Raw genomic sequence first — 27856 nt, forward strand, 5'->3', positions numbered from 1 at the left:
CTGAGAGGAGAGGTCTGCCTCCATGACTTGATGTTGAGTCTGCCATTGTTTCCAGCTCGGAATCTCTGGGCCTGCGCTTGAAAGTGACCCAAAATGTCACTGGGGCCCTTCTGCAGATTCTATGTTCTCAGGATGGCCTCTTCCTGTCTTCTTGAAAAGAGTATCTTTTTGCTCTGCTTTGCCCAAGGGCCTTTGTGCTGGCAGATAGTCTTGTAACGCCTCCTTTGGACTAGTCCCTCCAACTTCCAGCTGTCCTTGTAGGTGGCACCTGAGAAAGGGGACTGCCCAGGGGACTGCTCTTTGCCCTTATGTGAACGTAGCTTTGCCTATATGGTGGGCATGAAGAGAAATTTGTGAGCTCAAGGCCAGCAGTGGATGAACGGTCAGGGTGTGGCAGTGGAGGCTTGGTGTTTCACCCAAAGAGGCAGAAAAGGCTGAAGGGAGGGTCTGGTTCTCCCAGGAATGCTTTGGGAAATGGGAGTGTTTAGAGGGCTTTGGGAATGATTTAAAGGAGAGGAGAGAGACCCCTCCCATTTTCTACCCTAGGGTAAATGCAGGAAAACCAAGGAGTTTAGCTCCTTTAAATCTCAAGGCCTCTGAATTTCCATCATTATCAAAAACCAGGTCATTGTTCCCCTGCTATTCGGGGATCCTTAATGGCTCCAGGCCTGTGAGCCATCAGGGAAACCATACAAGTTTAAGTGTAGCGATCACATTCTTCAAAAAAATCTGCTGGTAGAGGAGCTATGAAAACTGACCTTTTAGTTAGGTACAATCGGCCCAGGCTCCAAAGGAGTAGCTCAGAGGAGCCTTGGCAGGCCTGCCCAGGGAAGCCTGTGTGAGCAGCAGTTCCCAAAGTTAGGCTCAGTCCCTGCCTGAAGTTCTCAGGGCCCGGGAGATTTTCTGGAGTCCCAGAAGCTACAGAGCAGCAGTGTCCCGGGAGCCAGAGGCTTTCCAGGGGGCTCCTTTGTAAAGATGACTTTATCATACTACCTAGGAAGGACGCACTAGTCATGGCAAGAGACAAGAGAGTACGGAAAACATTTCCTTGTAAACCTTCTGCAGAGAGCCTTGGAGAGAAGCCATTCTTGCAATAGGCAGGCTGGTTGCTAGATTTTTCTGAGAAAACTAGGTCTGACATTGAAAGCCCCTGGACCCCAAGCAGCTCTCTGTGCCTTCTCCTTGACCCACACTCACGCTCAGCAGTCACACTATCTGGGAGGTGCAGGAAAATAATTTACAGCAAATGTATTTGGTGACAGTGGGAGAACGTGGCATTTCCTGTATTCTGTCCGCTGGTCCCCGGGTAGGCCCTACCTGCCCACCGAACACTGTCACTACCCCGATATGGTCCCTGGACTTCTATGCAGGGAAAGGGCCTACCCCCACCCCTGGGGCCACTGTACTCCCCCAAGCTTCGCTGTCAGGAGGGATGGGGGCGGGGGATAGAGTGGCACAACAGGAAAGCCAGAAGGCCCTTCCCAGTCAGCTTCCTCGCCATAAAAAGCCAGACTCCAGCCGAGGTCCTGACCCCTTCCAAATATACATTCCCTTGCCCGTGGCCCGCCACTGCTGTCCGACCTCGGGCTGCTCTGCTTCCTCTCCGGCCAGCCTGAGTCCAGTGCCTCCTTTGGAGCAGTCTGGTTGGTGGAGCATGGGTTTACAGTTGACTTCCCCAGCTTCCTAGCTTTTGTGATTCTCTCAGGTATCTGGGACAGGGTGCATTTTAGCAGTCAGGACTCCTTCTTTTGAAGGACAGTACATTCTCACTGCATTTCTTCTCCTGGGCTTTAGGGTTGTAGAGGATAAGGGTGGGTGAGGCTGGTCAGTGCATCCACAGGAACCTTTGCTCAGATGGGCTAGTGTTGCACTCCCCTCTCCTTTCAAAGCCAAAACTAGGAAACCAAGAGACTCAGAAGCTCAGCGAGCTGGAGCATCTTAATTCTTCACCATAAAATAAAGGAGTGCACATCAGCGGGTGCACACTTTAGCAGGCCCCTGGCTCAGGAATTCAGAGAGGCAGCTGAGAATGCATTGGCTAGCAGTGTATGACACCCCTTTACATGAAATGTGGACAGGGACTGGGGCTTAGGGCAAGGGGTCAGGCTCAGAGATTTGTTGTCTGCTCAGAGAAGACCCCTTGATGACATTAACTTAAGGACTTGAATGAGGGTGGGGAGAGACTTTGAAAAGTTCCTATAGGAGAGTCCACCCTGAATTCATTTGGAGGGAGGAACCTGTAGGGTGGGCGGGTGGGGGAAGGGCACAGCATCACCGTGTAAGGACAGCAGAAGGCTTGAGGTCTAGTGGCTATAGCCAGGCACATGCCCCATGTAGCTCAGACAGGTATATGGGAGGCTTAGGGGAGCACAGACCTCAGGGCATAAAGTAGCCTGGCCACCTCCTGCTCCCAGAATAGGTTCAGTGTCCAGTGCTCTCAGAGAACCCTGTGGAGCATGGGGAGGCAGGGCTATGGAGGTAGCCTAGCTTCCAGACCTGCAATGTGTCTCAGATGTTACTGTTACTTGTGAAAGTTTTCAGTACTCTCTAGGAGGAAAACCTCCAATTTTTGGAAAGGTAAGGATGTCATGTAGGGACATGTTGATCTCTTTGTAAGACAAGAGCACAGGAATACACAATCTTTGTGAAAAACCTGGGTGGGAGCTCTCCACACCCATGCTGTCTGCTGAGCAGTTAAGGCTACAGAAAGACCCTGTATGATATGAAGGAAGTAAAGTTGAACTAATTGGAACACCACTAAATAGACTGTCGAGTTTTAACTCCCAAATACGAAGAAGATACCTGGGTGCTTCTTCTCCCATTTGTGGTGGGACCTAAAGGTTATTTTTAAATGGTACATTTAGGGTCTTTTATTTATTTAGTGGTGTTTTGGATGAATCCACAGCCTATCTATTAGACAAGCCTTCTATTCTCAGATATATTTCCAGCACCCAGGTAATTCTAAATTGAAAATTTAAAGCTCTACTTCCTGCTTCTAGCTTGAACAACACACAGAAGATAGCATTTGTGTGTAGCCTATTGTCTGACAGGCTTCTGTGGGGTTCTGAGACTGGCTTCGATGATTATAGAAAATGAAAAAAAGTCCAAAGCGATTGATTCTGCTGGATGCTCTCACCACACACATCTCTGGTTTAGGTTTCCTTCTGGTCCTTCTACTATGGAAACAGTTTTTCCAACCTTCCCTTCGGATTGGCAGTCCCGTCTGAGCCTGTTCCTATACAGCTGCAGAGGTTGATAGGCCTACCTCACAGTCTCAGAACTAAAGACAAGGGCAGCAGATACCGACAGAGAGGTCTGAAGGGTACTAAGCCAGTGGTGCCCCTAGTACCCAAGCATTTGACCTTTCTCTGACGAACTAATGTGGGCTTGCCTCTAACATAACTGAGAAAACTAATGGCTTAACTCTCTTAGTTTTTACAATATCAGGCTAGGAGAAGTGTTAAAATATCTTAAATATATACCCAATGCTTGCAGAGCAGAAACAAAAGCAGACACATAAAAGTCATTGAAATTAAGATGAGATCTAAGAAGAAACCCTTCAATTGGGGTCTTGAGGGTGGCCCCATGAAATTCAGCACAGTTAAGTTAAATTCTGGAGTGCATCTCATCTGCTATTTTTCTTCTTTTAAATACATGCCACCAAGAACCCAGAGAAGCCCGAACTATGATTGGAGAACATGAATAGTGACAAAGTTGTGATTAGAATGAGTTCTTCTGTCAGAAACCCCCACAGAAGCCCTGCCCAGGATTCCTCCCTAAGGAACTATTATGGCTCTGGGCTAGAAAGTCACAACACATTGAATCAAACAGCCTTGCCAGCCTACAGGTCCTTGGAATGGCTTTTCCTGGGTGTTGAATGAAGGACTTAGCTGGTCAGAGGAGAAGGAGGGCTTGTTCATCAGGGTCAAAGCCAAGGAGCATGTGATTAGCTATGGGATTTGAGAGCATGTACGATGGGATAGTGGATTTTGAGTGGTTTGTATGAATGTGTGTGTGTGTGTGTGTGTGTGTGTGTGTGTGTGTGTGTGTGTGTGTGTGTGTGTGTGTGTGTGTGTGATAGCATGAGAGAGGGCATGCCGGGGACTGGATTAGTCTATGATGCATGTTTGAGGTCATGGGTGACAGTGTGTGCCCAAGAGTGATAGAGCATCTGTGAATGCCCCCAGCCTGCTCGATCGGACAAACCCCACCTCCCAGAGACCATCTGCTTCCAATTAGCAGCATCCCATTTGGGAACAGAAGCAGCAGGCTCCTCTTGGGTTGGCTTCTGAGAACCCGGTGGGCCAGCCTGGCTACCCTATTCTGTTCCACAGAGGCTGCCCTGGTCAGCATGCTCTCACAGGATAGAGAGTGCCAGAAAGAGCCCCCTCTGCACCAGCCCTAGGCCTCCCCCAGATCATAAACCTGACTGTGAAGACATTCGGAAATAGTTCACTCCCAGTTTCTTGCATGCGCAAAGATTGGAATGCCATTTGCTGAAGTTTTATTTTATTTTGCTTGGAAGGGGAGTGAGGGGAGAAGAGTCCTGACCTAATTTGTTCTAGGCCAAAAGACTATTTCATGCAAGACTGTATCCCTGCAAGCAGATCCTTGCTTGCTCTCAGGGAGTGTTCTGTACACTAATGTATCACGTGTAGGTATACAGTACACGGCTCAGGCATACAGGCCCGTGGCTATAATTCTAGCACCTAAATGATACCTCAATGAAGCTGGATCCTCGGCTCTAAGCCTCTGTATGATAACTTCTAATTAGTATTGATGCGTTTGAAGTATCAGCATGTGTCTGGTAGGCATTGGGTCCCGATGTAAGTGGATTGAACTGATGAATCAAATTCAATTTAAAAAGTGACCTAGTATTGATGGGAAGAGGTTGGAAGTAAATATTGTGTGAAAGACTAGACCATAGAAGGGGCATATGTTAGGGGGCTTCTGGGTAGGTAGTCCAGGGCTTTCACACAGAATGTTCCAACAATATTTACTTACCATCAAAGTTTCTTCTTTTAATCCTTGTTTCATGAGCCCCCTCCCCCTTTTTTTGTGGGAGGGTGAGAGCTAGGTGGTTCTAATTAAAATCAGCAGAGATGAGAAGGGGTGGGAATGGTTCAGTTCAGCAGGGGACAGGTATGTCCTAAGGCAGAGACTTAGCAGGGTGCTTTGCCAGGTCAGCTCAGGCAAGGTCTTCTCAACAGGGGCTTTCTCAAAGGAACCAAGGACTATTTCATCCCCAGCTGAGGATCTGTGTGTTGTTTGGGGCTATAAACTGCCTACGTTACAAACTGGAGAAAACATCCACAGGAAACTCTGTTATTGCTAGTTTATAGAAAGATTATTTAATAAGAAAAGAGAAAAACAATCTCAAGACTCCAAAATATAAGTTGTCTAGTGACATAATTTCAAGTAAAATGAATATGTGATTAAAACTTCTTGATTTCCCAAAATCATTCAGAGGAGGCTTTGACAAAAGCAATGCGGCCTTAGGTCTGGCGTGTCCTGTCTTGGGGTCTACAAACCTCTGTGGCCCAGCTCTAGATGCAGGGACAACACAGGAGGTCGAGGGTCCATGGTTGGCAGGAGTGACTGAACTCCGGTTCACTGGCTCTGCACTGTTGCCAATGCCTCTAGTTTCTGCAGAGGGGCTCAAGCGTTGGGGTTGGTCCTCATGAGCTCCACGTCGGCCTGCACCATCTCTCTCACCAGCTCCTGCAACCCAAGATCCAGGGTGGGCCGTAAGGGAGGAGTTTCTGCCACCCTTTCCCACAAAGCCTCCTCACAGGGCCCAGAAAGGTCTCCTATTTGACAACAGCCCCTCAGCCAGCGCTCACAGCTAGCAGCTCTGAGAACATGCACCAGAGACAAAACTTACATCGAAGGCAACGCGGGGTTTCCAGTTCAGTTTCTGCTGAGCCTTGGAGCAGTCTCCCTGTAGAAAGTCCTGTGGAGAGATGGCAGATGAATTGTGTTTATGCTTGGGCTTGCACCGTCCCCCTTTCACCATCCACCATTGGGCAGCTAGGACCTTGCAAGTAGCCATCTCTAACTGTCCACATTCCCTAGCCCCACCTTGTCCTAGTGACTCCAATGGCTCTAAAAAAAATAGATATTAATTTGTCAGGAAAACTACTGTAAGAACTGTTTCGAATTACTGCACTTCTCAGGGAGGCCAGGGGTAAATCATGCCGGCATGTCCAAGACGCGAAGTTCCACTGCAGAACAGAAATTCTAGGTCCTGGACCCGCAGAACCCCGACCTCTCTGCTAGGTCCCTAGAACCTACCCTTCCTCAGGTCCTGCTACCTTCAGGTCTACAGCCCTTGCCCAGTCCCTGGCGTCTGGATTCGGACAAGTGGATCCTCGCCTCCGGTTTCCGGCTTTTGGGAAAGCCCAGGCCGGCAGGCAGTTACAGAGGATGGCACCATGGTGGTCAGCCAAGAGAGCCCAGAGCTAAGAGCGCAGAGCTAGCAGTAGCAGCTGGCTGAGCTCTGGCTCTGCTAAGGTGAAGGCAGTTCTCACCGCCAGCCAGCAGCGCACTCACAAGCTCCTAAACCGAAACCTCCTTTTCCTGCCACAGTAAAGGGTCTGTTCTACTCTTATCTTTCTTCCTTAGAATTTAGGGATTTTTTTCCTTGACTCATGGGACAAACGTGCAAATCTCAGTTTGAAACTCTGCATTAGAGGCTGTGTACCTCTGTCAATCTAGATCCTTTCTTTAGCTTCCATATAGATGGGCTTTCAGAGGAGACTGCTGCGGACCACTGACTCAGACCAGGAGTGGGCCTTATCAACATACAGAAGAGAGGTCAAGCCTGGTCGGCTAGCTCAATTCTGACTTTACAGGAGAGAAACACATGTGTACTCAGGCTTCCTTGGAAGAAAGACTGGCAATAAACAAGAAACAAGAGATGAAAATCCTCTATCTTAGCCCTCACTCATAGTTCTTTATTGCTGGTCTCAAAACGAACAGGAATTTCAAGATGAGTTGAAAGGGAAGAGAGGAGGGAGGAAAGGAAAAGCAGGAAACGGCAGTTAGGTCTATTCATATGAGTGTTTCCAATGGTACATATGCCGAGACTAAATATCCAGGGACTGGGAAGGCAGGAGGGAAAGGTGATCTTTATAATGATAAGTACTCCATTAAGACACTCTATTTGAGCCATACACTATTGGACAACAAGTGAACCATCCGCTCTGAGTGACAGGCCCCGATAGCCATGCTGCAGTAAAAGGCTTCTCCTGTTCTCCAGTCCCCTGAACTTGGCAGGCAAAGGCACTTTATTCTGTATGTCAGCCGGGCAGGCCAGGGGCTTAGGCACAAGCTCTCTGTGCTTGCCGTGCTGGGCACTCACCTGGGCCTTTCAGGCAGAGGTGGTCTGGATTCCACTTCCCTGCCTGAATCTTTAGCAGAGGACACTCGGGGACTCTCGGTCACAATTATCCATCACTGTTTTTTTAGGCTTGAATAAATCAAATTCCCAAAGGCTTCGTTTGCATTTCACAATACGCTGAAGTACCCACTTCCTCCCCAGAGTGTTAACCGGAGTGAAGCAAGGGACTGCTGCTGGCTTAAAAGCCCATTTCCAGACTCCCCAGGAAAGGTAGGACACAAGAATTAGTAATTAGCATTTATAGCACAGTGCTACCTGGAGCTGCCAATGTAAGTGAAAAAACAAACCAAGTGATTTATTTCTCTTTACTCTCCCTAAATAAACTTTTGTGTGTGTGTGTGTGTGTGTGTTATGCTTCTCTTTTTAGTGTAAAAGTCACACAAAGATATTCCTTCCTTTTCCCCAGAAGAATCTGTGTAGCTTGCAGTCATGAAGCCATGTCCTCCTGCCCTCCCTCACTCCTACAGCAGCTTCAGGACACGGGTACCACCGGCTGTGGGTCAACCAGCTCAGCATGGACGCAATTCATGGCTGAGAACATAGTTAAAAAAGCCTTAAAACCCTGTTTGGTTTCAAATGATCTCAGTAGGCTTGGGAAAGGGAACGTTGTATTGTAATTATGTTTCCTGTATTTTTCTACAAGTAGCTCATAATATGAAAACAACCGGGCAACTACAATTAAGGAAAAAAGAAAAATGGTTTTCAAAAGCTTAGCAACAGACATTACTAACATACACTGTAAAAGTATTTCACTGAAACCAAAGACAGGCCCAGCTAAACTTCACAATTTAGTTTTGAGCCCAGCTCTTAGACTACAGCCTCCTAGCTTCCTTAGACTGTTGCCAAGGCTCTGTCTCCCTGAAATTAGATCGAGAAGCCTTGGGAAGGAAGAGCATGGGGTCCTATCAGAACAAAACAGTGGTTCTTGTTACCAGTTGCCACGGAGTCAACATAAGGGCCAGTCAAGATATTTCTGTCCCACCAACTCTTTCTCCTGCCTAGGCACCGAGCTCCCCTTTGTCTCCATGAACTCAGCTTGCTTTATCCTTTACTGTTCTAAGGAAACCTGGATTGGGGAAGGTGAGCAGGTGGGTAGCACATACCTTTAATCCCAGCAACCGGGAAGCAGTGGCAGGCAGATGATCTCTGAGATCAAGGCTGTCCTGATCTACAGAGTGAGTTATGGGCCACAGCACGGGCTATATAGATAAACCTTCTAAACAACAAACAAACGAAACCAAGAAAGAAAGAAAGAAAGAAAGAAAGAAAGGGGAGAGAGAGAGAGAGAGAGAGAGAGAGAGAGAGAGAGAGAGAGAGAGAGAGAGAAAAGTTTTATCTGCCATGGCGTCTGGCCAGTGGCTTGTTTCCCTTGTAAGTATGCTCAGGCATGCTGCAGGGGTGGCATGACAAGGCCTGTGTGAGAAGGCATATAATGCTGGACAGGAGGGCAGACAGGAAATGCTCCCTTAAAAACCATTTCCTCTGACTTGCAGAGAAGTCAGGGTTGGGAGCTGGACTCCTACAGGGAAGCAGGAGTGCTGTGCTCACACAGACGATGTGGGTAGGGACAAAGGCCATATGCACTTCCTTCATATTTATGTCTTTTAAGACATTTGAACTTGCCAAAATGACTCCAGTAGGGTCAAGAACCTCCTAATGACAAATGAGAAGAATGAGTTTATCTATACTCTTCTATGTTTGAACTATTAGTTTCTTCATAGGCTTATAGTCACCATATGACAACAGAAGCAAAACTGAAATTAAAGTGATGATTTATGTAGAGTTTCAAGAAAGAACTTCACGAACTGGGAGGTCTGGAGCTGTCCTGAGAACAACAAAAACAAACAAACAAAAAATACCCCAAAAACCAGGCAACAAAACTCGGAGGAAAATTTAAAGTATTTAAATGTGAATATGACATTTCTTAAATCCGGCTTCTGATGTCTTTGCCATTTCCAGTACTATTCTTTAGGTGAACTATACAGTTTCGATGTGTAATTTATTATTGTCAAATTCAATTAGGCTTAACTAAGCATTTTACAACAGCCAAACAGCATGAGGAACCGGGAAAGTCTATACACCAGCTCTCTCCTGCAGACCCAGCTTGTCTGCTCCTAAGGAGTTGGGCTGCATCTGGAGCACCCAGGCATGGTGGCTGTCACGGCAATGGGGCTGTAGACATTAGCCTGAGAGTAGGGCATATTTTGTTGCAAAGAAATTTCAGGCTTTCCTGGCTGTTGGCCTTGTTACAGAGGATAGATAAAGCGCCAGACCAAGTCCCGGGAAGTCATTAGGCCAGTTCTGAGCTGACAGCAAAGGAGGGCTCACCCTGCTATTATTGTCTCCTTTAATTAGAGGCCCCTTTTTGAAGATCTCTGGGTTCCCTGTGCATTGCTGTCAAGATAACAAGACACCTTTCAGCCACATAGGTTACTTTTCTTCCCCTAATGTGATTTTGATTGCTCTTATACAAATTAAGTCCCTTCAGCAAACCCTCATCTACTGTCCCTAAACATCACATAGGGAAGCTAGGGACTAGCCTGGATCACATTGGGTAACTCCAAACTCACGCCCTCGTTTCTTTTTCTCCCTTTTCTCTACGTTTGATTTGTGAAAATTATAACATTTAGATTGATTACAAGTTGGGTTGGGCTTCCTCAGCAGGTTTGTGGTGTGGTTTGCAGGAACATCTGGTGGGGCTGAGAGACTTGAGGAGTGTAAGAGCTCTCGGCAGGATGTTGTTCAAGTTCTAATGTACATACTGGAAGAAATTGACTTTTGAGTGCCATAAGCAAGAAGGTGCACAGACAGGGATATGACTAAGGAAATCCTAGCCCAATGGAAACCTTGGCCAAACATCTTCAGGAATGTAAGACATGGAGCTGTGAGTGGCACAAAAATACTGACTTTCCCCTCATGCTTTCCTTAGAAAAGTGAAATTGAAAACCAGCTCAGTTCCAAGGGAATAGAAGAATGTCAGTAAGTTAGGTCCTTGATCTGACTTTATGTTAATGAGTGAGGAGGCAGGCTTCCCTCCTAGGGTAAAGCTTCTCTTGGGAAATGCAGAACTGCTCAAAACAAAACAAAACAAAACAACAGAACTTCAGGGAAGTCTTTGAAGTTGCACTGCATATCCCAGTCAAGATTCTAGACAGACAGGGAGGGCAGTATGGAAGAAAAGTGAGAAAGAAACCTAAAGAAAGCCCACTCTGTAGCCTGCAATGCTCATTCTGAGGACCTAAGAAGAACTTAACTGTGGCTTAATTTTCCTCCAGGAGAGAGCTAACCTCAGAGCAGTGCAATGAGGAGGAGGCTGGGCACCTCCCTCTCCTACCCGGGACGGCTTTGGAACGGCAAAGACTGAAATCGACGCCAAGCCTCTCCTTTAATGACAAGGGGTGACACGGGACTAGGAGAAAGCTGCATGTTGTCTCATCTGTTCAGGAAGCAGGTTCAGGGGACTGTCCCTCCAGCAGGGCTGACAGAGCTTCAGAGCTAAACTGATAGGACCCTTGGCCAGCTTCACAAAGCGCTGTTCCAGCATGTAGCCCGGCATAAGACATGAAGCAGAGAAGCGGGCCTATAAAAGCTGTTTCCAGCCTCTGCACAAAGTTCAGGCTAAGCCCACTGGGCATAGACTGCCTACCCACCCTATCACGACATCCACACACCTTTTCCATTATTTAAAAAAATGTACAGTTAGCATAAGTAGAGTACAGTTAGGCAACCAAGGCTCTGCAGGTTACACAGACAACACGTTTAAGGGGGGAGCCTCTAAATCGGTGGACTTTGCACACAGAGTCTCAAGCGGCCATTGATCCAAGATGACAGAAACATAGACACCTGTACGTCGGTGCACTGATCGCACTTGTTACTGCTGTACTGTAACCATCGCACCTGCTAACAGTAGCTGTGCTAGGCACTAAGTTTCCTAGGAAGATTTACTGAGTGCAGGAAGACACGCATAGGCCTGGATCATGCTATACAGGGTCTCTGAGAATTTCAGTGTCAGAGGGGGACCTGGGAACTAATCTTCTGAGGATGCTGAGGGATGGCTGTATTGGGAGGAGGTATGGGTTCTCAGACTATTAATTTCCCTTTAGAGTGCTAATGAGTCTTAAGAAAGTTCTCTCAGGCCAACATACATGAGACATGGTCCATTCTCCTGTGGACTGGATCATACACACAACATGCAACATTCATACTAACCAGGTTGTAGCCTCGTGCTTAGCAGCTTGGGAGCACCTTAGTAGCACCACTACTGCCTTTGTGCCCTTTAGCCATCACAGGGCTTTGACTGGGGCAACCATTTGACTGAAATGGCAACCAACCAGGAACACTCTTTCTGGCTTGTATAACCTCAAGGGACCCAGGCTTAGTCCATTCCATTAGGCCCACTCGGAATGAGTAAGCAAAGGAAAACTTATCTCAGAAGCAGTGTCTAGTACCCTGGAAAGGGGCAGGTTCACAGGTAGATGTCTAACAGGTTGCCAATGAGACTTTGAGGAGGTTACCTTGCAGCATACAGATTTATGACACCTCTGTACCTATCCTGTGTCTATAGTTGTACTCATGGAATTAACTTTTTTTGGAGTTTTGAAGCCTACTGCCCACAGTAGTGTCAACACAAGGAAAGTGGATTGAATGGATGACTTACTGGAGCCCGCTGGTCCTAATCCTTCACTAACCACCCTAACCAGCTGATGTGGGTTGGTGATGATGGTGACTCACACTTATAATGTAAGGGCCACTTAATGACAGGGAGATAAGATTGTTAGTGACCTCAGCATTCCAGGCTTCCAAGTCAGCACCATCTTCTTTGAAAATTACTGGCTACTGTTAATAACTGGATCTGGGGTGTAAAGATTTGCCCATGCTAGTAGGAGGTGGCATAAACCCCGAGGAAAGGAGATAAAGCACCTTTAAGTGGACCGATTAGGGACTGTTGTGACATAATTGGCAAGTGGCGTTCTGGACATAAGATGCAGGCTGCATTTCTTTTGCCACTTAGCACTTTCTGCCCTGAAAGCACTTTGCAGAATTCAGCTAATTAAAGTTGAAGACAGCCACACTCAAGATGCAACTCAGGAGATTCTGTATCTGCTTCAGAGGCCTCTTTCCTAGAGATGAAAGTTCTCTACAAAGTGTCTTGGAGCTAAAAGCCAAACTGTTATCCTGCTTATCTTGAGCCTGTGCCCTCTTATCCAGGAAGGTGACTTAGGCCATGGGGCGTCCTGGATTGCACAAGATAAAGGCAATTTTCTTAAGCTTGCATCCTTCTTGTTTGTGAGGCAATCTATCATTATTTTCGGCAAGCAATCTACTCTTATTTTGAACACAGACACAAAAGAACAATGTAACTATACAGATGTCCTTACAGTGTAAATGCTGTAGTTTTCCCCAACATATATAGCATATTAAGTAAGGTCTTCTAATTCAAGAAATCCCTCACTAGTAATCTATCTACCTATGCTTCACCTCCTCCCTTCTCTTTTCTCAAGCCAAATGGAAATGGCTTAAGAGAGCCACATCTCTTTCCCAGTGACTCCTGTGACAGGTCTAGCTGCACAGGTGTGAGCACATCGCATGTCACAGTAACTCTGCAACAGCAGACCCTGCATTGTGAGGGCTTCTTCCAGGAACTGCTTGAGGACTAACTGTCTGCCCTGTGTGAGTTTCCTGAGGAGCACAGGAGAAGGACGAACATTTCAGTATGGATCCTTATGGTTTTCACAGTTTGATTTCCTCTTCAGTTCTTTCCTCACCATCATGGCTATGAAACTTTAGTTGGCTGTGGGGATCTGCACTTTGTGGTTACCTGCTATTCTCCCTTCATGTTTCCATGAGAAGAACAGAACCCCTATGTCTGTCTGTAAAGAAACTGCAGCCAGATGCCATGAAGCCATCTAGTGGCAGGGGCTTGGACTAGAAGGCAGCATTTCTGATTCTTAGTCTAGAAGTCACAATGTTCAAACCAAGTCCTCCAAGGACACAGTGTACTTATGCCACATTAACCTGACAGGCAAAGTGACTCCTCAATAATGTGTCAGCATATGAGGACATCAATAAATGACAATGCTGGGTAGAAGTTGACACAGAAAAGCAGCCACTCCATGACTCAATAGATTGCTCTAAAACAAACTCAGCCATGGTGATGGAAACCAGAATAGTGGCCAAAGGGAGGATACTGAGCAGCAAGGTGCACAAGGAGACCTTGGGGGAGATGAAATGAAAGTTCCCTCAGTGGACAGGAGCCCATGAACTTTTCAGGACCAATCCAAGTGCAGTTAACATCTCTACACCACTATAAATTTAATCTCAACAGAAACATTCTTAGACATTACTAAGGACCCAGAGATATCACTAGAGGGAACTGGACTCCTGTCTAGGGCTCAGTTAACTTAGCTGTTTCTGAGCATTTCTGAGAATTAGGTTCTAAATCTATAAAATAGATAAACACTGTCTATGATACTGGATGGCTGTAAGAGTCAAGGCTCTACACGAATAGCTGCTGGTGCTAGATTTCTTCCTGTGAGGCACTGGAGGACAGACCCAGGGCCCCATTCATGCCAGGGGTGCAAGCATTCTATCCCAAAGACACTCAGTTCTGTTTTATTTCTAGGCGCAGGTTTGCTGAACAGTTCTACCCAGGATTTTACATTCTGCTTTTCTCCAAGTATTGCACAAATTTTGCAACCTTGTGGACTGTTGCCAGACATTGATTCTGCCAGGCATTAAGGAAACAACTTTGAATGAGGCAAGGCATTGGCTATTGGCTGGCACCTGTGCTGGGTTGGAGAGATGATGGCAAGAGGTACACAGAGATACAAAGAAAATATCAGCTAATGGGGAACATGGTGACAAGGCTGTAGAGGTGGGGACTTGACAAGAGTGGGACAATCCTGATGGCTAAGGGACATTAAAGAGTACGATTTGATCAGAGACCTGAATGGTATGAAGAGACTTGTCACAGAAAGATCTGGGTAGGAAGATCTCTTTGGGGATACCTCTGATAGAAAGTACTTTAGGGAGCAACTCCTCAACTCTGAAGAGTAAACAGAGGAAGCCGGTGCTTGTAGACTCATGAACAAGGGAAAGACACCCCGTGGTGAGGCCAGCTAATGTTAAAAAGGCTTCTCTAGATCCCAGGCCTTTTTCTACAGAAGCCATGTTGTACCAAGGCGTTATTCTCTGAATTGCACCTCACTGTCCCTTAGGCCACAGTTAAAAAGTTGGCTGACTTAAATGATTTAGGCAGAAGCCTGCATTGGGGAGGAAGGAAGGATGGGGACCAACATGATTTTCCAAAGTATGCTACCGATCTCTGGTTGTTCATACTGATTTATGGAGGAGTTTATTTTTCTCTCTGTACTAAACTTTTATACATGACCTACCGCCTGTTGCAGTCAGCTACTCTTTGATGTTTGGGGTTTATGACCTGAGTACTCTGTAGTGGTCAGGCCTGGGCTACTTCAGTCAAAGTTCAGCATGATACACATATGGCTCTGGGAGGCTAGGCACCTCCATGTTGTGTTCAGAAACTCACCAGAGTATACATTAGCAAGGCTGCCCTGCCCCTCTTCTGGCCAAATGAGGACAGCGCTAGAAGTTTTCAGAGACATCTGTGCATGCTGTCCCAGATTAGAGGGGTCAAGAACAGGAGAGGAGACCAGTTAAGATGTCCAGGACACATGGGGGGAAAGATGGAAGGTTCCTAGATGACAGTGGCAGTAGACTTGTGGCCATGGAATGATAACTGGGTAAGTAGAACACAGAAAGACTTATGGATTGATGGGATGTGGATGAGGGGAACAAGGATCCTGGATCCTGGCTTAAATGAGAGACCTCCCATTTTCTCAAAGGCATTTAAGAATTTATAATACTATGAGAAATTCCATTATAGCCTCACTAGCGTTATGAGTTTCTCTGCTTCAAGGCAACTTGTTATTGCCAACATTATAAAGCAAGGCTTTCTAAAGGCTACTTTTGTTAAAGTGCTGATAAACTTTTCTGTCACCTCCACGGGAGACACTTGATATGATGCCAGTGCCCTTGAGTCTCCTTATCACACAGAGAGCAGCTCTGCTTCCACACATCCTGGCTACTCACGTGAAAAGAAGACTCACCTTCTTCTGTGACCCGAGCTGGTAGACAAGTGAGGAAAGGGTTAAGCTAAGCTGTGTCTACTGTGCTCTACCAACACGTCCTACTTTTATTCTCCACTTGTGGCCAGAGGAAGTCCGAGAGGTGGCCTTTCACATGACATCATAAAAGCCTGATTTATCGCCAGCCACCAAACATCTAGAAAATCATAACATCCTTTCAGGAAAATGCAGTGGAAAATAATCAGGCTGGCTTTGATGAAAGCTTTGGTGGGGACTCCAAGTGTGACACCCTGCACAGTCGCCCTTGGCAGGTGCTTTGTTTGCCCTCAGTGCCGGCCTTGCTGACAAGGCCGAGGGTCTGATCTAAGAGACGGCCTGTGATGGAGTGTGGCTTCCTGTCCACAGACCAAATAAGTTGGGATCATAGTCGGCCAGCTTGATGAAAACAGCACTTGAGTGTATGTGAATATGCTTTGGAAATGACAGCTTGGTCCAGATGTGAAAAATTATTGACTATGAAAGTATAAAAAAAAAAATCATGCCCTGTTACATAATCTATTGCCACCTCTGAGGAGCATGGCTGCCACACATCCTGTACTGTACCAGTGATCTGTCCTCTGTTTCTGTCTTTACTGATTGATTTAATTAATTATGGTTATTATTTTTCACTGTGCTAGGGATGATGCACACTATCCGGAAGCTCTACTGTAGAAACACTGAGCTCTAAGCCTGTCTTTAGGAAACAGTTCTTCAGCTAGACGTTTTCATGTCAAGACACTCTACCCACAGAGTATTTCCAGAGTAGTGTGCCCCTGCACCATGCTCCCAGTGACAAGAGGTGATAAGGCAGAGCTCCCTCCCTGCCAAACGCTAGAGGACATAAAGGGACAAAGGAGTCCCTCAAAGCACAAGCTCTGCATTCAGAGAAGGGCTACCTTAGTGATCCTCTTGCTAAGTCAGCTGCAAAACTACCACAAGAGGCGAGAGCCTCTTGTCTCTGATGCACATGGTGTGTTCTGCAGATAAACCCAGGAAGGAAGGTCAGGGTAGCTGAGAGCCTAGCATGGTTCTTGAATTCTGGCCACATCTATTTTTCAGAGGCCTGTTGGTGGAAAAAGTTAGTCTGTCTACACAGGACAAGGTAAGCTATAGAAGTCTTGAGAAGAAGGAAAGCTACTGTAATGATTTATCCAAGGCCAAGAAGGGCTGATTTGGAATTAAAGGTGGTTCAGATGTTGCTTTCATTGCTAAGTCAACAAGTGTTGTGACAGAAAGACAAGGCACCCAGATTTAAGACCTCAGAGGTACACCTCTCTGGCCACTCTAAGCATCCCTGAAAGGTTGGTATTGGTGTGGGCCCTTGGAGAGGGATGAGGTCCCTGTGGCTGGGGTATTGAGACCACAGCCTGACATACCAGCCACATCAGTCATGGAAACACAGGGGCCTCAGTGCCCACTACTACACCTTTGCAGGTTAAGGGTTTTTAATTGCCTCGTCAAGCCTACAGTGGGCCTGCCCAGAACATCCACAACTACTCAGGGCCACATAAGGAGTAATAATGACCCTCAGCTGCATGTTCTTAGCCTGCTGTCCACACACAGTCTGCTCCCAGAGGCTGCTCCAATACATGTGGCTGGTGCCAATCCCCATCCACTATTGTCTGTCGTGAACCCATAGTGGCTGTGGCAGCCATGCACCAGGCCTCAAGTTTTCTTCCATCTGGGATGGACGAGCCAATTTCCAGCACTGAGACTGAGTCAACAGGGTGATCAGGGAAACTGGGTACCTTAGAACACTGTCTGTAAGCAGAGGATGGTGGGTCAAGGTGGGTTCTCACCTGGTTTAGTAAGGAAAGCAGGGACCATTCAGAGTCAGCACTGATTTATTGAGCTTCTTCTTGGTCCTATCTCTCTGACCCACTGCACATGCTATGTTGTTGATCCCTGCTAATAGTCCTATATGGTAGGCAAGGATACATAGGTCCAGCAAGTAGATAACTTGCTCTTTTCCAGTTGGATTGGGGCCTAGGCTCAAACACAGGCCTGAACAACTGCAAGGGTTGTGCCTGATAATCTGTATCACATCTTGAACAATCTTCTCTTTAGTTGGACAATTAAGAATAGTATATAAAGCCATGTATTCAACTCCACATAGAGGCTGTGAATGAGGACAAACTGTGTACCCAGGAAAAGGACTTACTAAAGACTCAGACAGGACTGCTGTGAGGATATATACCTATAATCCCATCACTTAGAAGGTAGAGGTGGAAAGACTGTAAGTTTGATGTTAAAATTGGTTATATAGAGAATTCCAGGTAAGCTTGGGCCATACAGTAAAACCCTGTCTCAGGAAAGTAAGGTCTACTCAGGGGTAGAGAGCTTGCATAGGAAGTACAAGTGTAAATTCTCAGCACTAAAAACAAAAAGACAAAAAAATCAAAGGAGTATGTTTTTAGTCCACAGAGGTCCAGAAAAAGCATGGCTGCTAGTAACCCACTTGTGTCAATTAGAACAGGTCTCAGATGGATGTGGAACTAAGGGTGAGGAAGCAAGGCTGGGCTATTACTACATACAGGGCTGACATCAGTGCCCTGGAGAAGGAAGAGCTTGAAGAAAGTTTGAAGTCTGGGACCTCGAAAGCAGATATATACATATACATATACATACATACATATACATATACATATACATATACATATATATATACATATATGTGTGTGTGTGTGTGTGTGTGTGTATATCTTCAGAGATGAATGGTTTTGTAGAGGTAGAAAACATCTGGATTATTACAGATTCCTTAGACACCCTCAGGAATGGTTATAATCTTGAATTTTGTATTTCAAAGTAAACAGTGACTAAGACATTTTCCCACAGAAGGGTTTTTCTCTCCCTAGCAGCCCCCAATGCTCTAAGGCTAAGATGTTCCCAGTGGATTTTCTTCAGTAGTACTAGATTCTAGGGGCAAATTCTTCAAGGAGCTGCTTGCTTTCTAGGACCACAAAGTATTCTACGATCTGCTTGTCATGAGCACTTAAAGGGCTTGGCAAATGCTTGGGATCTGACTCCATCATGAATGTTTATGATCCTGACCCATGACCATTCCTAACAGAAATAAATTGCTCGAGGGGATGAGGATGCAGGCTTCTACAGTTTTCAGGATCCACAGAGTGAAGGATTGCACTGTCAGGGTCTGTGTACCTACAGCAATAAACAGGTCTGGAGAATGCAAGATAGATGTGGGCGTCAGACAAAGCAATTTGAGTTTTGAGCCTGGCTGCTTAGAATTCAGATTCATCAAGTTGTTACTACCCTATAGGGATAGTAACAGTTACCATGAAGGACCTCCCCCATCTATTTTCTTACTGAATCCTGGCAACGTTCATGACATGCAGTCAGTGGCCATAGATGTGAGCCCAAGGAGCTCAACATCAATGATGGAGACTAACAAGCACATGGTAATAAGCTATACATGTCTTGCTTGGGACAAGGGGAAGGGCAGGGTGACAGGGCCAGAATGATTCTGCATGCAGAGCAAGGCTGAAACCCGAAGAGGGTACATGAGTAAGGAAAATGGCCATGGTAGTTTACAATAATGTGATAAAGAAGCACATGTAAAAGTAAACAGTGGGATAACCTGTCAAGGACTTTCTCTGGGAAACTCCCAAGATTAAGGTCCCTTCATGGGAAACACAGACTAAGGGTGCACAGTGAGGGGACACAGAAAACATTTTCTGGGTCTCAGGAGGGTAGTGAGGACTGAGCATGAGTTAGGAGGACAAGGAGCAAAGAAAAGTTATCTAAGTACAGAAAGGTGATTCAAGGCCTGAGGGGGATGAGAGCTTTTTAGGTGCTATAGGACTGGGGTGCACAGGGTAGAGTGGGGCTCTCTCCTCTTGCTGAGGGGGATGAGAACTTTTTAGGTGCTATAGGACTGGGGTGCACAGGGTAGAGTGCAGCTCTCTCTCTAGCTGAGGAGGAGTGTCAGATGCACACAAATTAGCAGTAGCTCAGCATGAACTCTGTTGCCAGATCTTTCTAAGCAGAATTCCAGTTCTTTCTAGTATTTTCTGGATGACCTGATCCTCAATGGGCCTATAATACAATAGCTGCTGCTGATAAACAGGCAAGATAACACAAGTGGCTGATGTGAGCAGATCCTCAAATGGCAGCTACTGTATGCATGCATCTTGACGGCTTTACTAGAGCCAAGAGACTCAATCTAACTCTTGGAAAGGCACTCGGGCTTTCCATGCTGGTTCTGTGATGTCGGCTTCAAATGTCTGTGTAAGCCCTGCAGGTCTAGCAAGCTGCAGTCCCCTCTTTCTCTTCCCATACAGAGAATTACCACACACTGGAACCTTCCTCTTCCTACTCATACCTTAATAGCATAAAAGCCTGCTGAGTTTGAGGTCAAAGAGACTTCAGCTGAAATTCTATATTCACACTTCCCCGTAGATTTAGCCCATTGTTCAACTATCTAATTCATGGCATAGATATGACTTGTTAAGTATTTACCACAGTGTGAGGCCACATAACCAGTGACATCCCTATCCCCATGTCTCTATTATAGCCTCAGCCATCTCCCATGTCTACACCCATTCCCACCTCTTTCCCTGGTACATACCCTACACAGGAAGCCAAGTCAGACAGGCCAAGCCTGTGGGCAACTATGTAGTCAGCATAATCGGTAAGAGCTGTAGGGTGGGCTGTGTCATGGTTTGGTGCAGCCTACTAGTGCCCCATGGCACTAAGCCACTTAGCCAGCAGGTGGCTCATGCCCCTTACAGCAACAGTGTCATTCCACAGCAAAAAGAAACTAGGCAGGACTAAGTACTATAAGGAAAACTAAATAACGGTGGTCAGGAATGCTGCCAAAGTGATGAGAGAGCAGAGTTTTGCCTGACAGGACTGCAGAGCCACAGTGGAAGAGCTACAGACATTCAACCTAGGGAGGGTCCCTTGGGTTGGGCCCAGGGGTGAAGACGGATAATCAGAAGCCTTGAATTGCAGAGTGCTGAGACTCTGATGGGGAAGCTGTCATGGGTGATATTGACTCCAGGGTAAGGTATGATTTATGGCTTTGCAAGAAAGCTCTGTGAGCTGCTGTGGTACTCTAGGCCTGCTACCTTAACACTCAGGAGGCAGAAGCAGGAAGATGGTGATAGCAAGTTCTGAACCAGCTTGAGCCACACAGGAAGACTGTTTCAAACAACAACAACAACAACAACAACAAAACAATGAAAAAATAGGGTGAGGGAATGGTTCAGTGGGAAAAGTGCTTGCGACAGATGATTGAGGACCCAAGTTCAGACCGGAGTTCAGATCCCCAGATAGTTGGAAAAGCCATTACAGTTGGTGAGCTCCAGCTTTAGTGAGAGACTGTCTCAAAAAAGCAGACAGCAATAGAGGAAGATACCTCATATCAACTTTTGGCCTACACATACATATGAATGGGTGAACACACACACACACACACACACACACACACACACACACACACACACACACACACACGCCCCAAATAAGGTCTTTTGGGTTTTCCCAAAGGACCTTGGACTATATTTCTTTCCCCAGACACTTGTCATGTTCTGCCTGCAGTTGTCTTGGGGTAAAGGGAGGCAATCAGAGGCATGCTTGTAGTTGGAGTCATTTTAGGAGGCTCTGGGTCCCACGACAGTATTCTTTGTGTCAGCAAACAACTCACTCATTTCTGTGTATCCCACAATTCCTTAGGGACACAAGTCAGGAGGTGATGTTCCTTAGGGACAGCCCATTCCATGTCTTTAGCAAAAGAAAACGAAGGGAATAAGCTCAGCTAAATTGATGGCATAAAGGGCCATGGGAGACCACGCCCAGGTCACTGATGGAGCAGTTCTTTCAAGAAAAAGATTTATCTTTTGTTATAGGAAGGAAATACCTCTTAGAAGGTCAGAGTGGTGTCTGGCACAGAAAGGACCTGCTAGACCCTGACAGTGGCAGAACCTGAAGATCCACTTTGATCCTTACCAGATGACTCAACTTCTAATGGGTAAGGATGGAGCTTTTAAGTAGGCACAGAAGGTGAATTTGAGTACAGTCAATTACCCTTGCAGGTAGGTGAGCAAACCTGAGCATCACACTTCAGCAGCCAATAACTTACGGCTTATTTCTCTTGGACAGCTTTCCTCTGTCTACTATACCTCCCTTTGCTATTCAAGTTTTAATTAAAAAACTTATTACAAATTTTTATTTTTAAGTTTTATTAACTTTATTATAAAAAACTTTGCAGATAAATGAAAATCATACCTATTCTAACTGTATACGTGTTTACTAAGTTCTATAGGTTTTGTGTCTGGTTAATTTTGGTTGGTATGATTTTTTTTAAAAATATAATATGTATTATCTACAATTTTTTAAAATCAGCACTCGAAGTATTAGGTTTCATTATATTTTATTTTTCTTTTCCCAGAGAGAAGGTGTGATGTTTGTATATGCCTGGCTCAGGGAGTGGCACTATTAGGAAGTATAGCCTTGTTGGAGTAGGTGTGTCACTGTGGGCGTGGGCCTTAATACCCTTGTCCTAGCTGCCTGGAAGTCAGTATTTTCCTAATAGCCTTCAGATGAAGATGTAGAACTCTCAGCTCCTCCTGCACCATGCCTGTCTATATGATGTCATGCTCCCACCTTGATGATAATGGACTGAACCTGTAAGCCAGCCCCAATTAAATGTTGTCTTTCTCAGAGTTGCCTTGGTCATGATGTCTGTTCACAGCAGTAAAACCCTAAGACAGAAAGTCTCACTATGTAGCCCTCACTGGTTTGAAACTCACAGAGATCTACAAACCTCTCCCTCCCAATTGCTGTGATTAAAGGTAGGTATCACTATACCCAGCTCCTTTTGTTAAGGCATTTTAAAACAAAAATTGTTTTTGTTGACTCCCCTCTTCTCCACCCCCACCCCCCATTTCCCTGCATTCCTTTATATTCTCTACTCCAGTATTCTTTTTGCTCTCACATCCCATGAAACCCTTCCTCAACATCTTTTCTCCTCTCATGGTCTCCTTTCAAGTTTCATAGCCTATACAGAACATATACTGGAAAAAGGCAGTATAGTCGATAAAAGTTGCTGGCAAAACTAGGTCTATACCTGCAGAAGAATGAAATTAAACTCGCATCTTTCACTCTGCACAATTATCATCTTGAACAAAAGATCTTAACTTCAAATCTGAAATACTAGTCAGGTGTGGTGGCATATTCCTTTAACCCCAACACTCTGAGGCAGAGGCAGGAATGTCTCTGTGAATTCAAGGCTATCCTGGTCTACATAGTGAGTTCCATGCCAGCCAGGGACGCATCATCAGACTCCTTCCCAAAGAACAAAACAAAATAACAAGATCCAGAAATACTGTTACTTCTAGAGGGAAACAGGAAATACAATACAGGCAAGAACATTCCCAATGGAACCTTAGTAGCATAAGATATAGCTTCAAAAATAGACAAGTAGAATTACATGATATTTAAAAGGCTCTGAGCAGCAGAAGGAACTACCAATTTAAGTCAGCAGGTAGACTACAGAAAATCTTTCAAGTTATACTCTAGTTAGGGAGTTAATATCTACAATAGGTAAAGACATGTAAAAACTAGATACCAAAACCCCAAAACTTCTAACCAACAAAAGGTCCCCAACAGTGGGACCATATCAGGATGTCTCCTCATTGATCTCCTCCTTGGGGGTGTCCCTAGCCTTTTCTGTTCCCTACATATAGCCCCTCTCTTTTGTATGTCTCCTCTTGGTTTAAGAATCACAACTCAGACATTGGTAGACAGGACAAACTTCATTTCAGGTAAAGTCTGGCTAATCTCTGAGGTCTCATGGTAACCATGATCCACAAATAATATCACATGATATGGTACACGATATGATATATGATATGATATATACCAGGGAAGCCTGGTAGCTGCTGGCAGTGGGGAGTCCTCAGTCAGTCAGTATGAATGAATCAGGATCTTTGAGAACCTTAGGAGGAGCACTCTTAGGGTAGCTGCTTTATGAGGGCAAGATAGTACCTTACTTAGCTTTGAGCCTACTTTGGGGTACACATATGTGTTATAGGAAAAACAGGCCCCTCTTTAAAATGAAATCCAGTGGTCAGCGTTGAAAGCACTGGCTGTTCTTTCATAGTACCCAAGGTTCAAGTCCTAGCACCGATAGAGTGGCTTATGGCCATTTAATTCTAGTTCCAGAGGATCTGACACCCTCTTCTAGCCTATTTGGACACCAGGTATGCACATTATGCACAGATATAAAACACGTAAAATAAAATTAAAATTAAAATTAAATCCATGTGTCCATGTGTAAATGGAGACCTTATCACAGCTTAGTTTCTCTCTCACGCCAAAGCCTCTTGTTCAGGAGTCCCTCCTTCCAGGGACTCCTACATTGTTCACATCTTTGTTGGTCTCATTGATATAAATGAAGAAAATTAGGCTTTCAAAATTCCTTTACAATATTGCCTGGAGGTAAGGGTAGAAACACTGGCAGAAAGCACTCTTGGGCAATGGAGCTTCTACCCTCTTCTGCCTTGGTTCTGTTTCCCCGAAGTGACAGGGAGCTCAGGAGGGCAGAGTATACAGTTGAGCGGGTGGTGTCTGCCTCCACATCCTGTGAGCAGCAGATCTAGAAGTCACTGAGCAAGCTTCTGGCACTCTGTGCGTGGGTACCTTCTTGTTCCTTGCTTAAGCCTTGGAGCCTGGTGTCCAGGATCCCAGGTAGCCTGTGATCTCTAAGCTCTCTGACTCCCTAGTATGTCTTGAGCTGCTCTGACTGGCACGCTCAGCTTTCTCATGGCTCTCCTTTTCATGTATTCTCCAAGGCCACAGCTTCGCTCCTAGCTGTTGGAAAGTCTCGTGGAGACGCCTGTGTATCAATGGCTTTAGCTGTTACATCTCCTGGAAACATCTCTACCTGCAGCCTTATTTCTCCCAGTGCCAGGCCTGCAATCTTTTCTTGCTTCCAAGCTGCATTCAAAGATACAGCACCGTAATGTCCCAGTGTCTGCAGTGGCTTTCCATTCTCAGAGTAGCCCCTCATCTCCTGAAGGCTTTCATGCTGGAATCATTTTGTCATTTACTTGCTGCTTTGTCATTGGCCAGTCCAGGCTGTAAACTCTGTGAAGCCACAGCTGTCATGTTTTCTAGCCCTCTATTCTTAGGCAGGCTTTATGCACAGCAGGCACTTAACTGAGATTTGCTGACTAGAAACAAGGATGACAGTATTAAAACTGATGACAGTGTTTCCTCTAACCACACACACTAGCTCTTTTCCCTAATGCTTCCTTACCATTTATGCCCACACCCAACACCTAGTTTTAAAACCAACTTTAGTTCCTCTTGTGTCTTGTTATTATCCTTTCTTTCATATCCACACCCCTGCTTGAGGTCCTGACTGAGACCTTGCCTATCTCTTACTCTTTCTGATTCCCTGACTTCCTGGTAAATACAATCCAGACTTTTACCCTGACTTCAATGTTTCTGACAACTTGATTCTAAACTTATTTCCAGGTTCATTTTCAGTTCCTTTCGCACCATTTCCTGCATTCCTGAAGAGATGGGTTAATCAGGAGCTAGTATCTGCTGTGGCCTCCAACCTCTGCATGCTTAGATACTCACTGGAGCAACATAAATACCCACTGAAATCCAGGTTCAAGGAGCTCAACACACCTAGTCAACTGTAGTGGGGCAGTGTGGAGAGATTGCTTCAAACCAGATCTGAGGAGCCTGTTGATCTCAGCTTCTCTCCAATAGCCATCTTGCTGGGTCCCTGGGGCTGGAGAGGTTAGGTCTTCTGCTCCCTTTCTGGTTTGGCTGGACAGGAGGTTAAGGAAGAATGTACTGAACTACCCTAACTAAAGCTGACACGAGCTGGTTAGGAAGCTGGGCAGATGGTAAAGGAAGATGAGTGTTCTTCAAGAGACACGAAACAGGGAACTTCCTGAACAGGCCTGCCCAACAAGGGCATGGCCAGACGCAACCCCTCTGCCAAACCTTTCACTTTCCAGGGTGTGTGCAACACGGGAGATGGAAGATGTAGGAGATATAGAGCAAGGGCAGGACATGAGGGGAGTCAGGCAATTCTCAGGTTCTGGAAAGACATACATTTCTAGATGTATGTGAAGACAGGAATTCAAGCAGTGTTTCATCCAAACTTTAGATACAACAATCTGAAAATAAACTTCAGAAAACAGTGTCCAAGCAGGCTGAGGGCTGAAAAGCACCAAGAACAATATTTCCAGATGTGCAGAGCAGGGAGCAGACACATGTCAACAACAACAGTCCAGTGCAATGGTGACTGAACAGACTGAGGGAGCATCAAAGCACAGAGGGAGTGTGCTGCTGGAGAGGTGTCCTTACAGAGGGGTTATTTTGGCCCAGTGTTGAGAAAGTTCAGAACCTTTCTTAGGCCAGGATGGACAGGGATGTACTCTTAGACCCTCTCCATCTACACCTACCCCATGGCTCTGTCTCTCCAGGACGGCCTGATGCTACCCTCTCCAGGACCACTGCAGCCTATGTGACTGGGTTCCCAGGCCTGGCTTTCCTTGTTATCTTCATAGGGCAGGTGGTCCAAACTGCAGGGGTTCCACTGATAGAAGCCCTCTGTTGTATTTATTATGCATTCTGAGATAGGCCTGTGCTTCCTAAAGGGGGCCCTACATACATCCTTTTCTTGTGGTTAGGTGGTCTATGGTTCCAAGATTTGGGCTATGGTTTGTGGCATCTTCTTTCAAGATCTCCCACTGATGTTCTGTGTGACATTCCTCACTGACCTCAGTAGGAAGGAACCTTTTCTAGTGTCCCTGATCTCAGTTGTCCATTTATTTGGACTCAAGTGATTTTACATTGCTTGTAGTGAGGCATCACTTAATTCCACAACTAGTATCAGTGTCATACAACCTGTGTGAGAAGGACCAACATAGCAGAGTTCTGCCAAGCCCTTGTGCTTTGCTTTCACTGTAAGGCACAGCCTTGAACACATGATAGAAATTAACAATCAAGTTTTTCTGTAAACAAGGAAAAGCATAGCTTCTTCCACCCAATAAAACACAAAGTCGTTTTGCCCAGAGGACTGTCAGTTATGCTAAGCTTTATAATATTTCAACTTATAGGTCAGTTGGCTAATTGCAACTCCCAAGTAACGAAAGGTAACTAGGAACAATGTTACATAAAAGCCGTTTTGTAGAACAGTTGTATTTTACTGTCCAGTATAAAGCCAATGTTGCCCGTGCCTGCACAGTGGTTTCCTGCTGGATGTTGTAGAGGACTTAATGATAATGAACCTAAAAAGCAGCAAGTCTCTAACTCCTATTGCTACTTGTACTGCCCTTTATTTCATGATACAGTGCCTGTGAATGTGCCACTACACAGGACCCAAAAGAACAGCATGAGCTTATTGTTAAGGAAAAATCTAAAACTATGAGCCTATATACTTTTAAATTTTACTTTAAAGATGGCGGTGGTAGTTTCCTTAAAATACTCTTCACATGTGAGGTTTCAAGTTGCACAGAAAAAACGGCTGTCTAATCTGGGTTCATGGGTGTGTGCCACATTAACCCTTTCTAACCCTTTTGAATAGTTTTGCTGTATACTCTCAGGAACAAGAAGAAATGAACGGACTCCTGTTGGAGGGTTCTAGATAACTTTGCTACAGCTCATCAAAGCACAATTCATGTCACATCAGAAACTTTTTAACATATGGGACAAGCCCATTGATCCCTGTGGTTTGAATCCAGGGAGTCAGAATATCTAATAACTTCTTATCTTTAAAGATGTATATATTTAATTTATATGAGTACACTGTCACTGTCTTCAGACACAGCAGAGTCAGTGCTCTTAACTGCTGAGCCATCTCCCCACCCTCTAGTAACTTCTTAACTTTGAATTTAACATGTTTTACGAATGCTAAGAGTATTACAAGTGTGGGTCTAATCTTCTCAGAGGACATTCAGTGACAAGCTCTAGCTTTTCTAGTTATATGGACATGATACTTGGTCGCTGCAGAACCTAATGCACTCACTGTACCTTGCAATGGAAAACATGTCACATGAGGTGTAAGTCCACAGGTCCAAATGTCCCTGCTCTAATTACCTTGTCTTTCTTATCGGTCAAAAGGCCCTTTTGTTCTCTTGTTATATTCCAACTCATTCTCAAACCCAATTCCCTAGGCTGTTTTAAAATGGTCTCAAAACAGTTTTAGTGTGCTTCAAAGATGTCTCCCAGATTTCATGTTCCCAAAGGCCATTTATCAAATTTTAACATGTCCTATTTCTTTGTATGGGTGCTTGGTACTACGTGACACAGAATTTTCTAAATC

General features: G+C 45.5%; 1 protein-coding gene across 1 annotated transcript in view; it reads right to left on the bottom strand.

Moving 5' to 3' along the window:
* Window positions 1–5325: 5325 nt before the first annotated feature.
* Window positions 5326–27856, bottom strand: part of Gmds (GDP-mannose 4,6-dehydratase) — a 522315-nt gene continuing 499784 nt past the window's right edge. Inside the window, exons 10-11 of the mRNA XM_032885259.1 lie at window positions 5885–5953; window positions 5326–5721 (exon numbers count right to left, since the gene is read on the bottom strand). Of these exons, the coding sequence (XP_032741150.1) occupies window positions 5659–5721; window positions 5885–5953 (132 nt within the window). The 3' untranslated portion in view covers window positions 5326–5658. The remainder of the gene's footprint in view (window positions 5722–5884; window positions 5954–27856) is intronic.

The sequence above is a fragment of the Rattus rattus genome, chromosome 14 (assembly GCF_011064425.1).
Source record: "Rattus rattus isolate New Zealand chromosome 14, Rrattus_CSIRO_v1, whole genome shotgun sequence".
Lineage (NCBI taxonomy): Eukaryota > Metazoa > Chordata > Mammalia > Rodentia > Muridae > Rattus > Rattus rattus.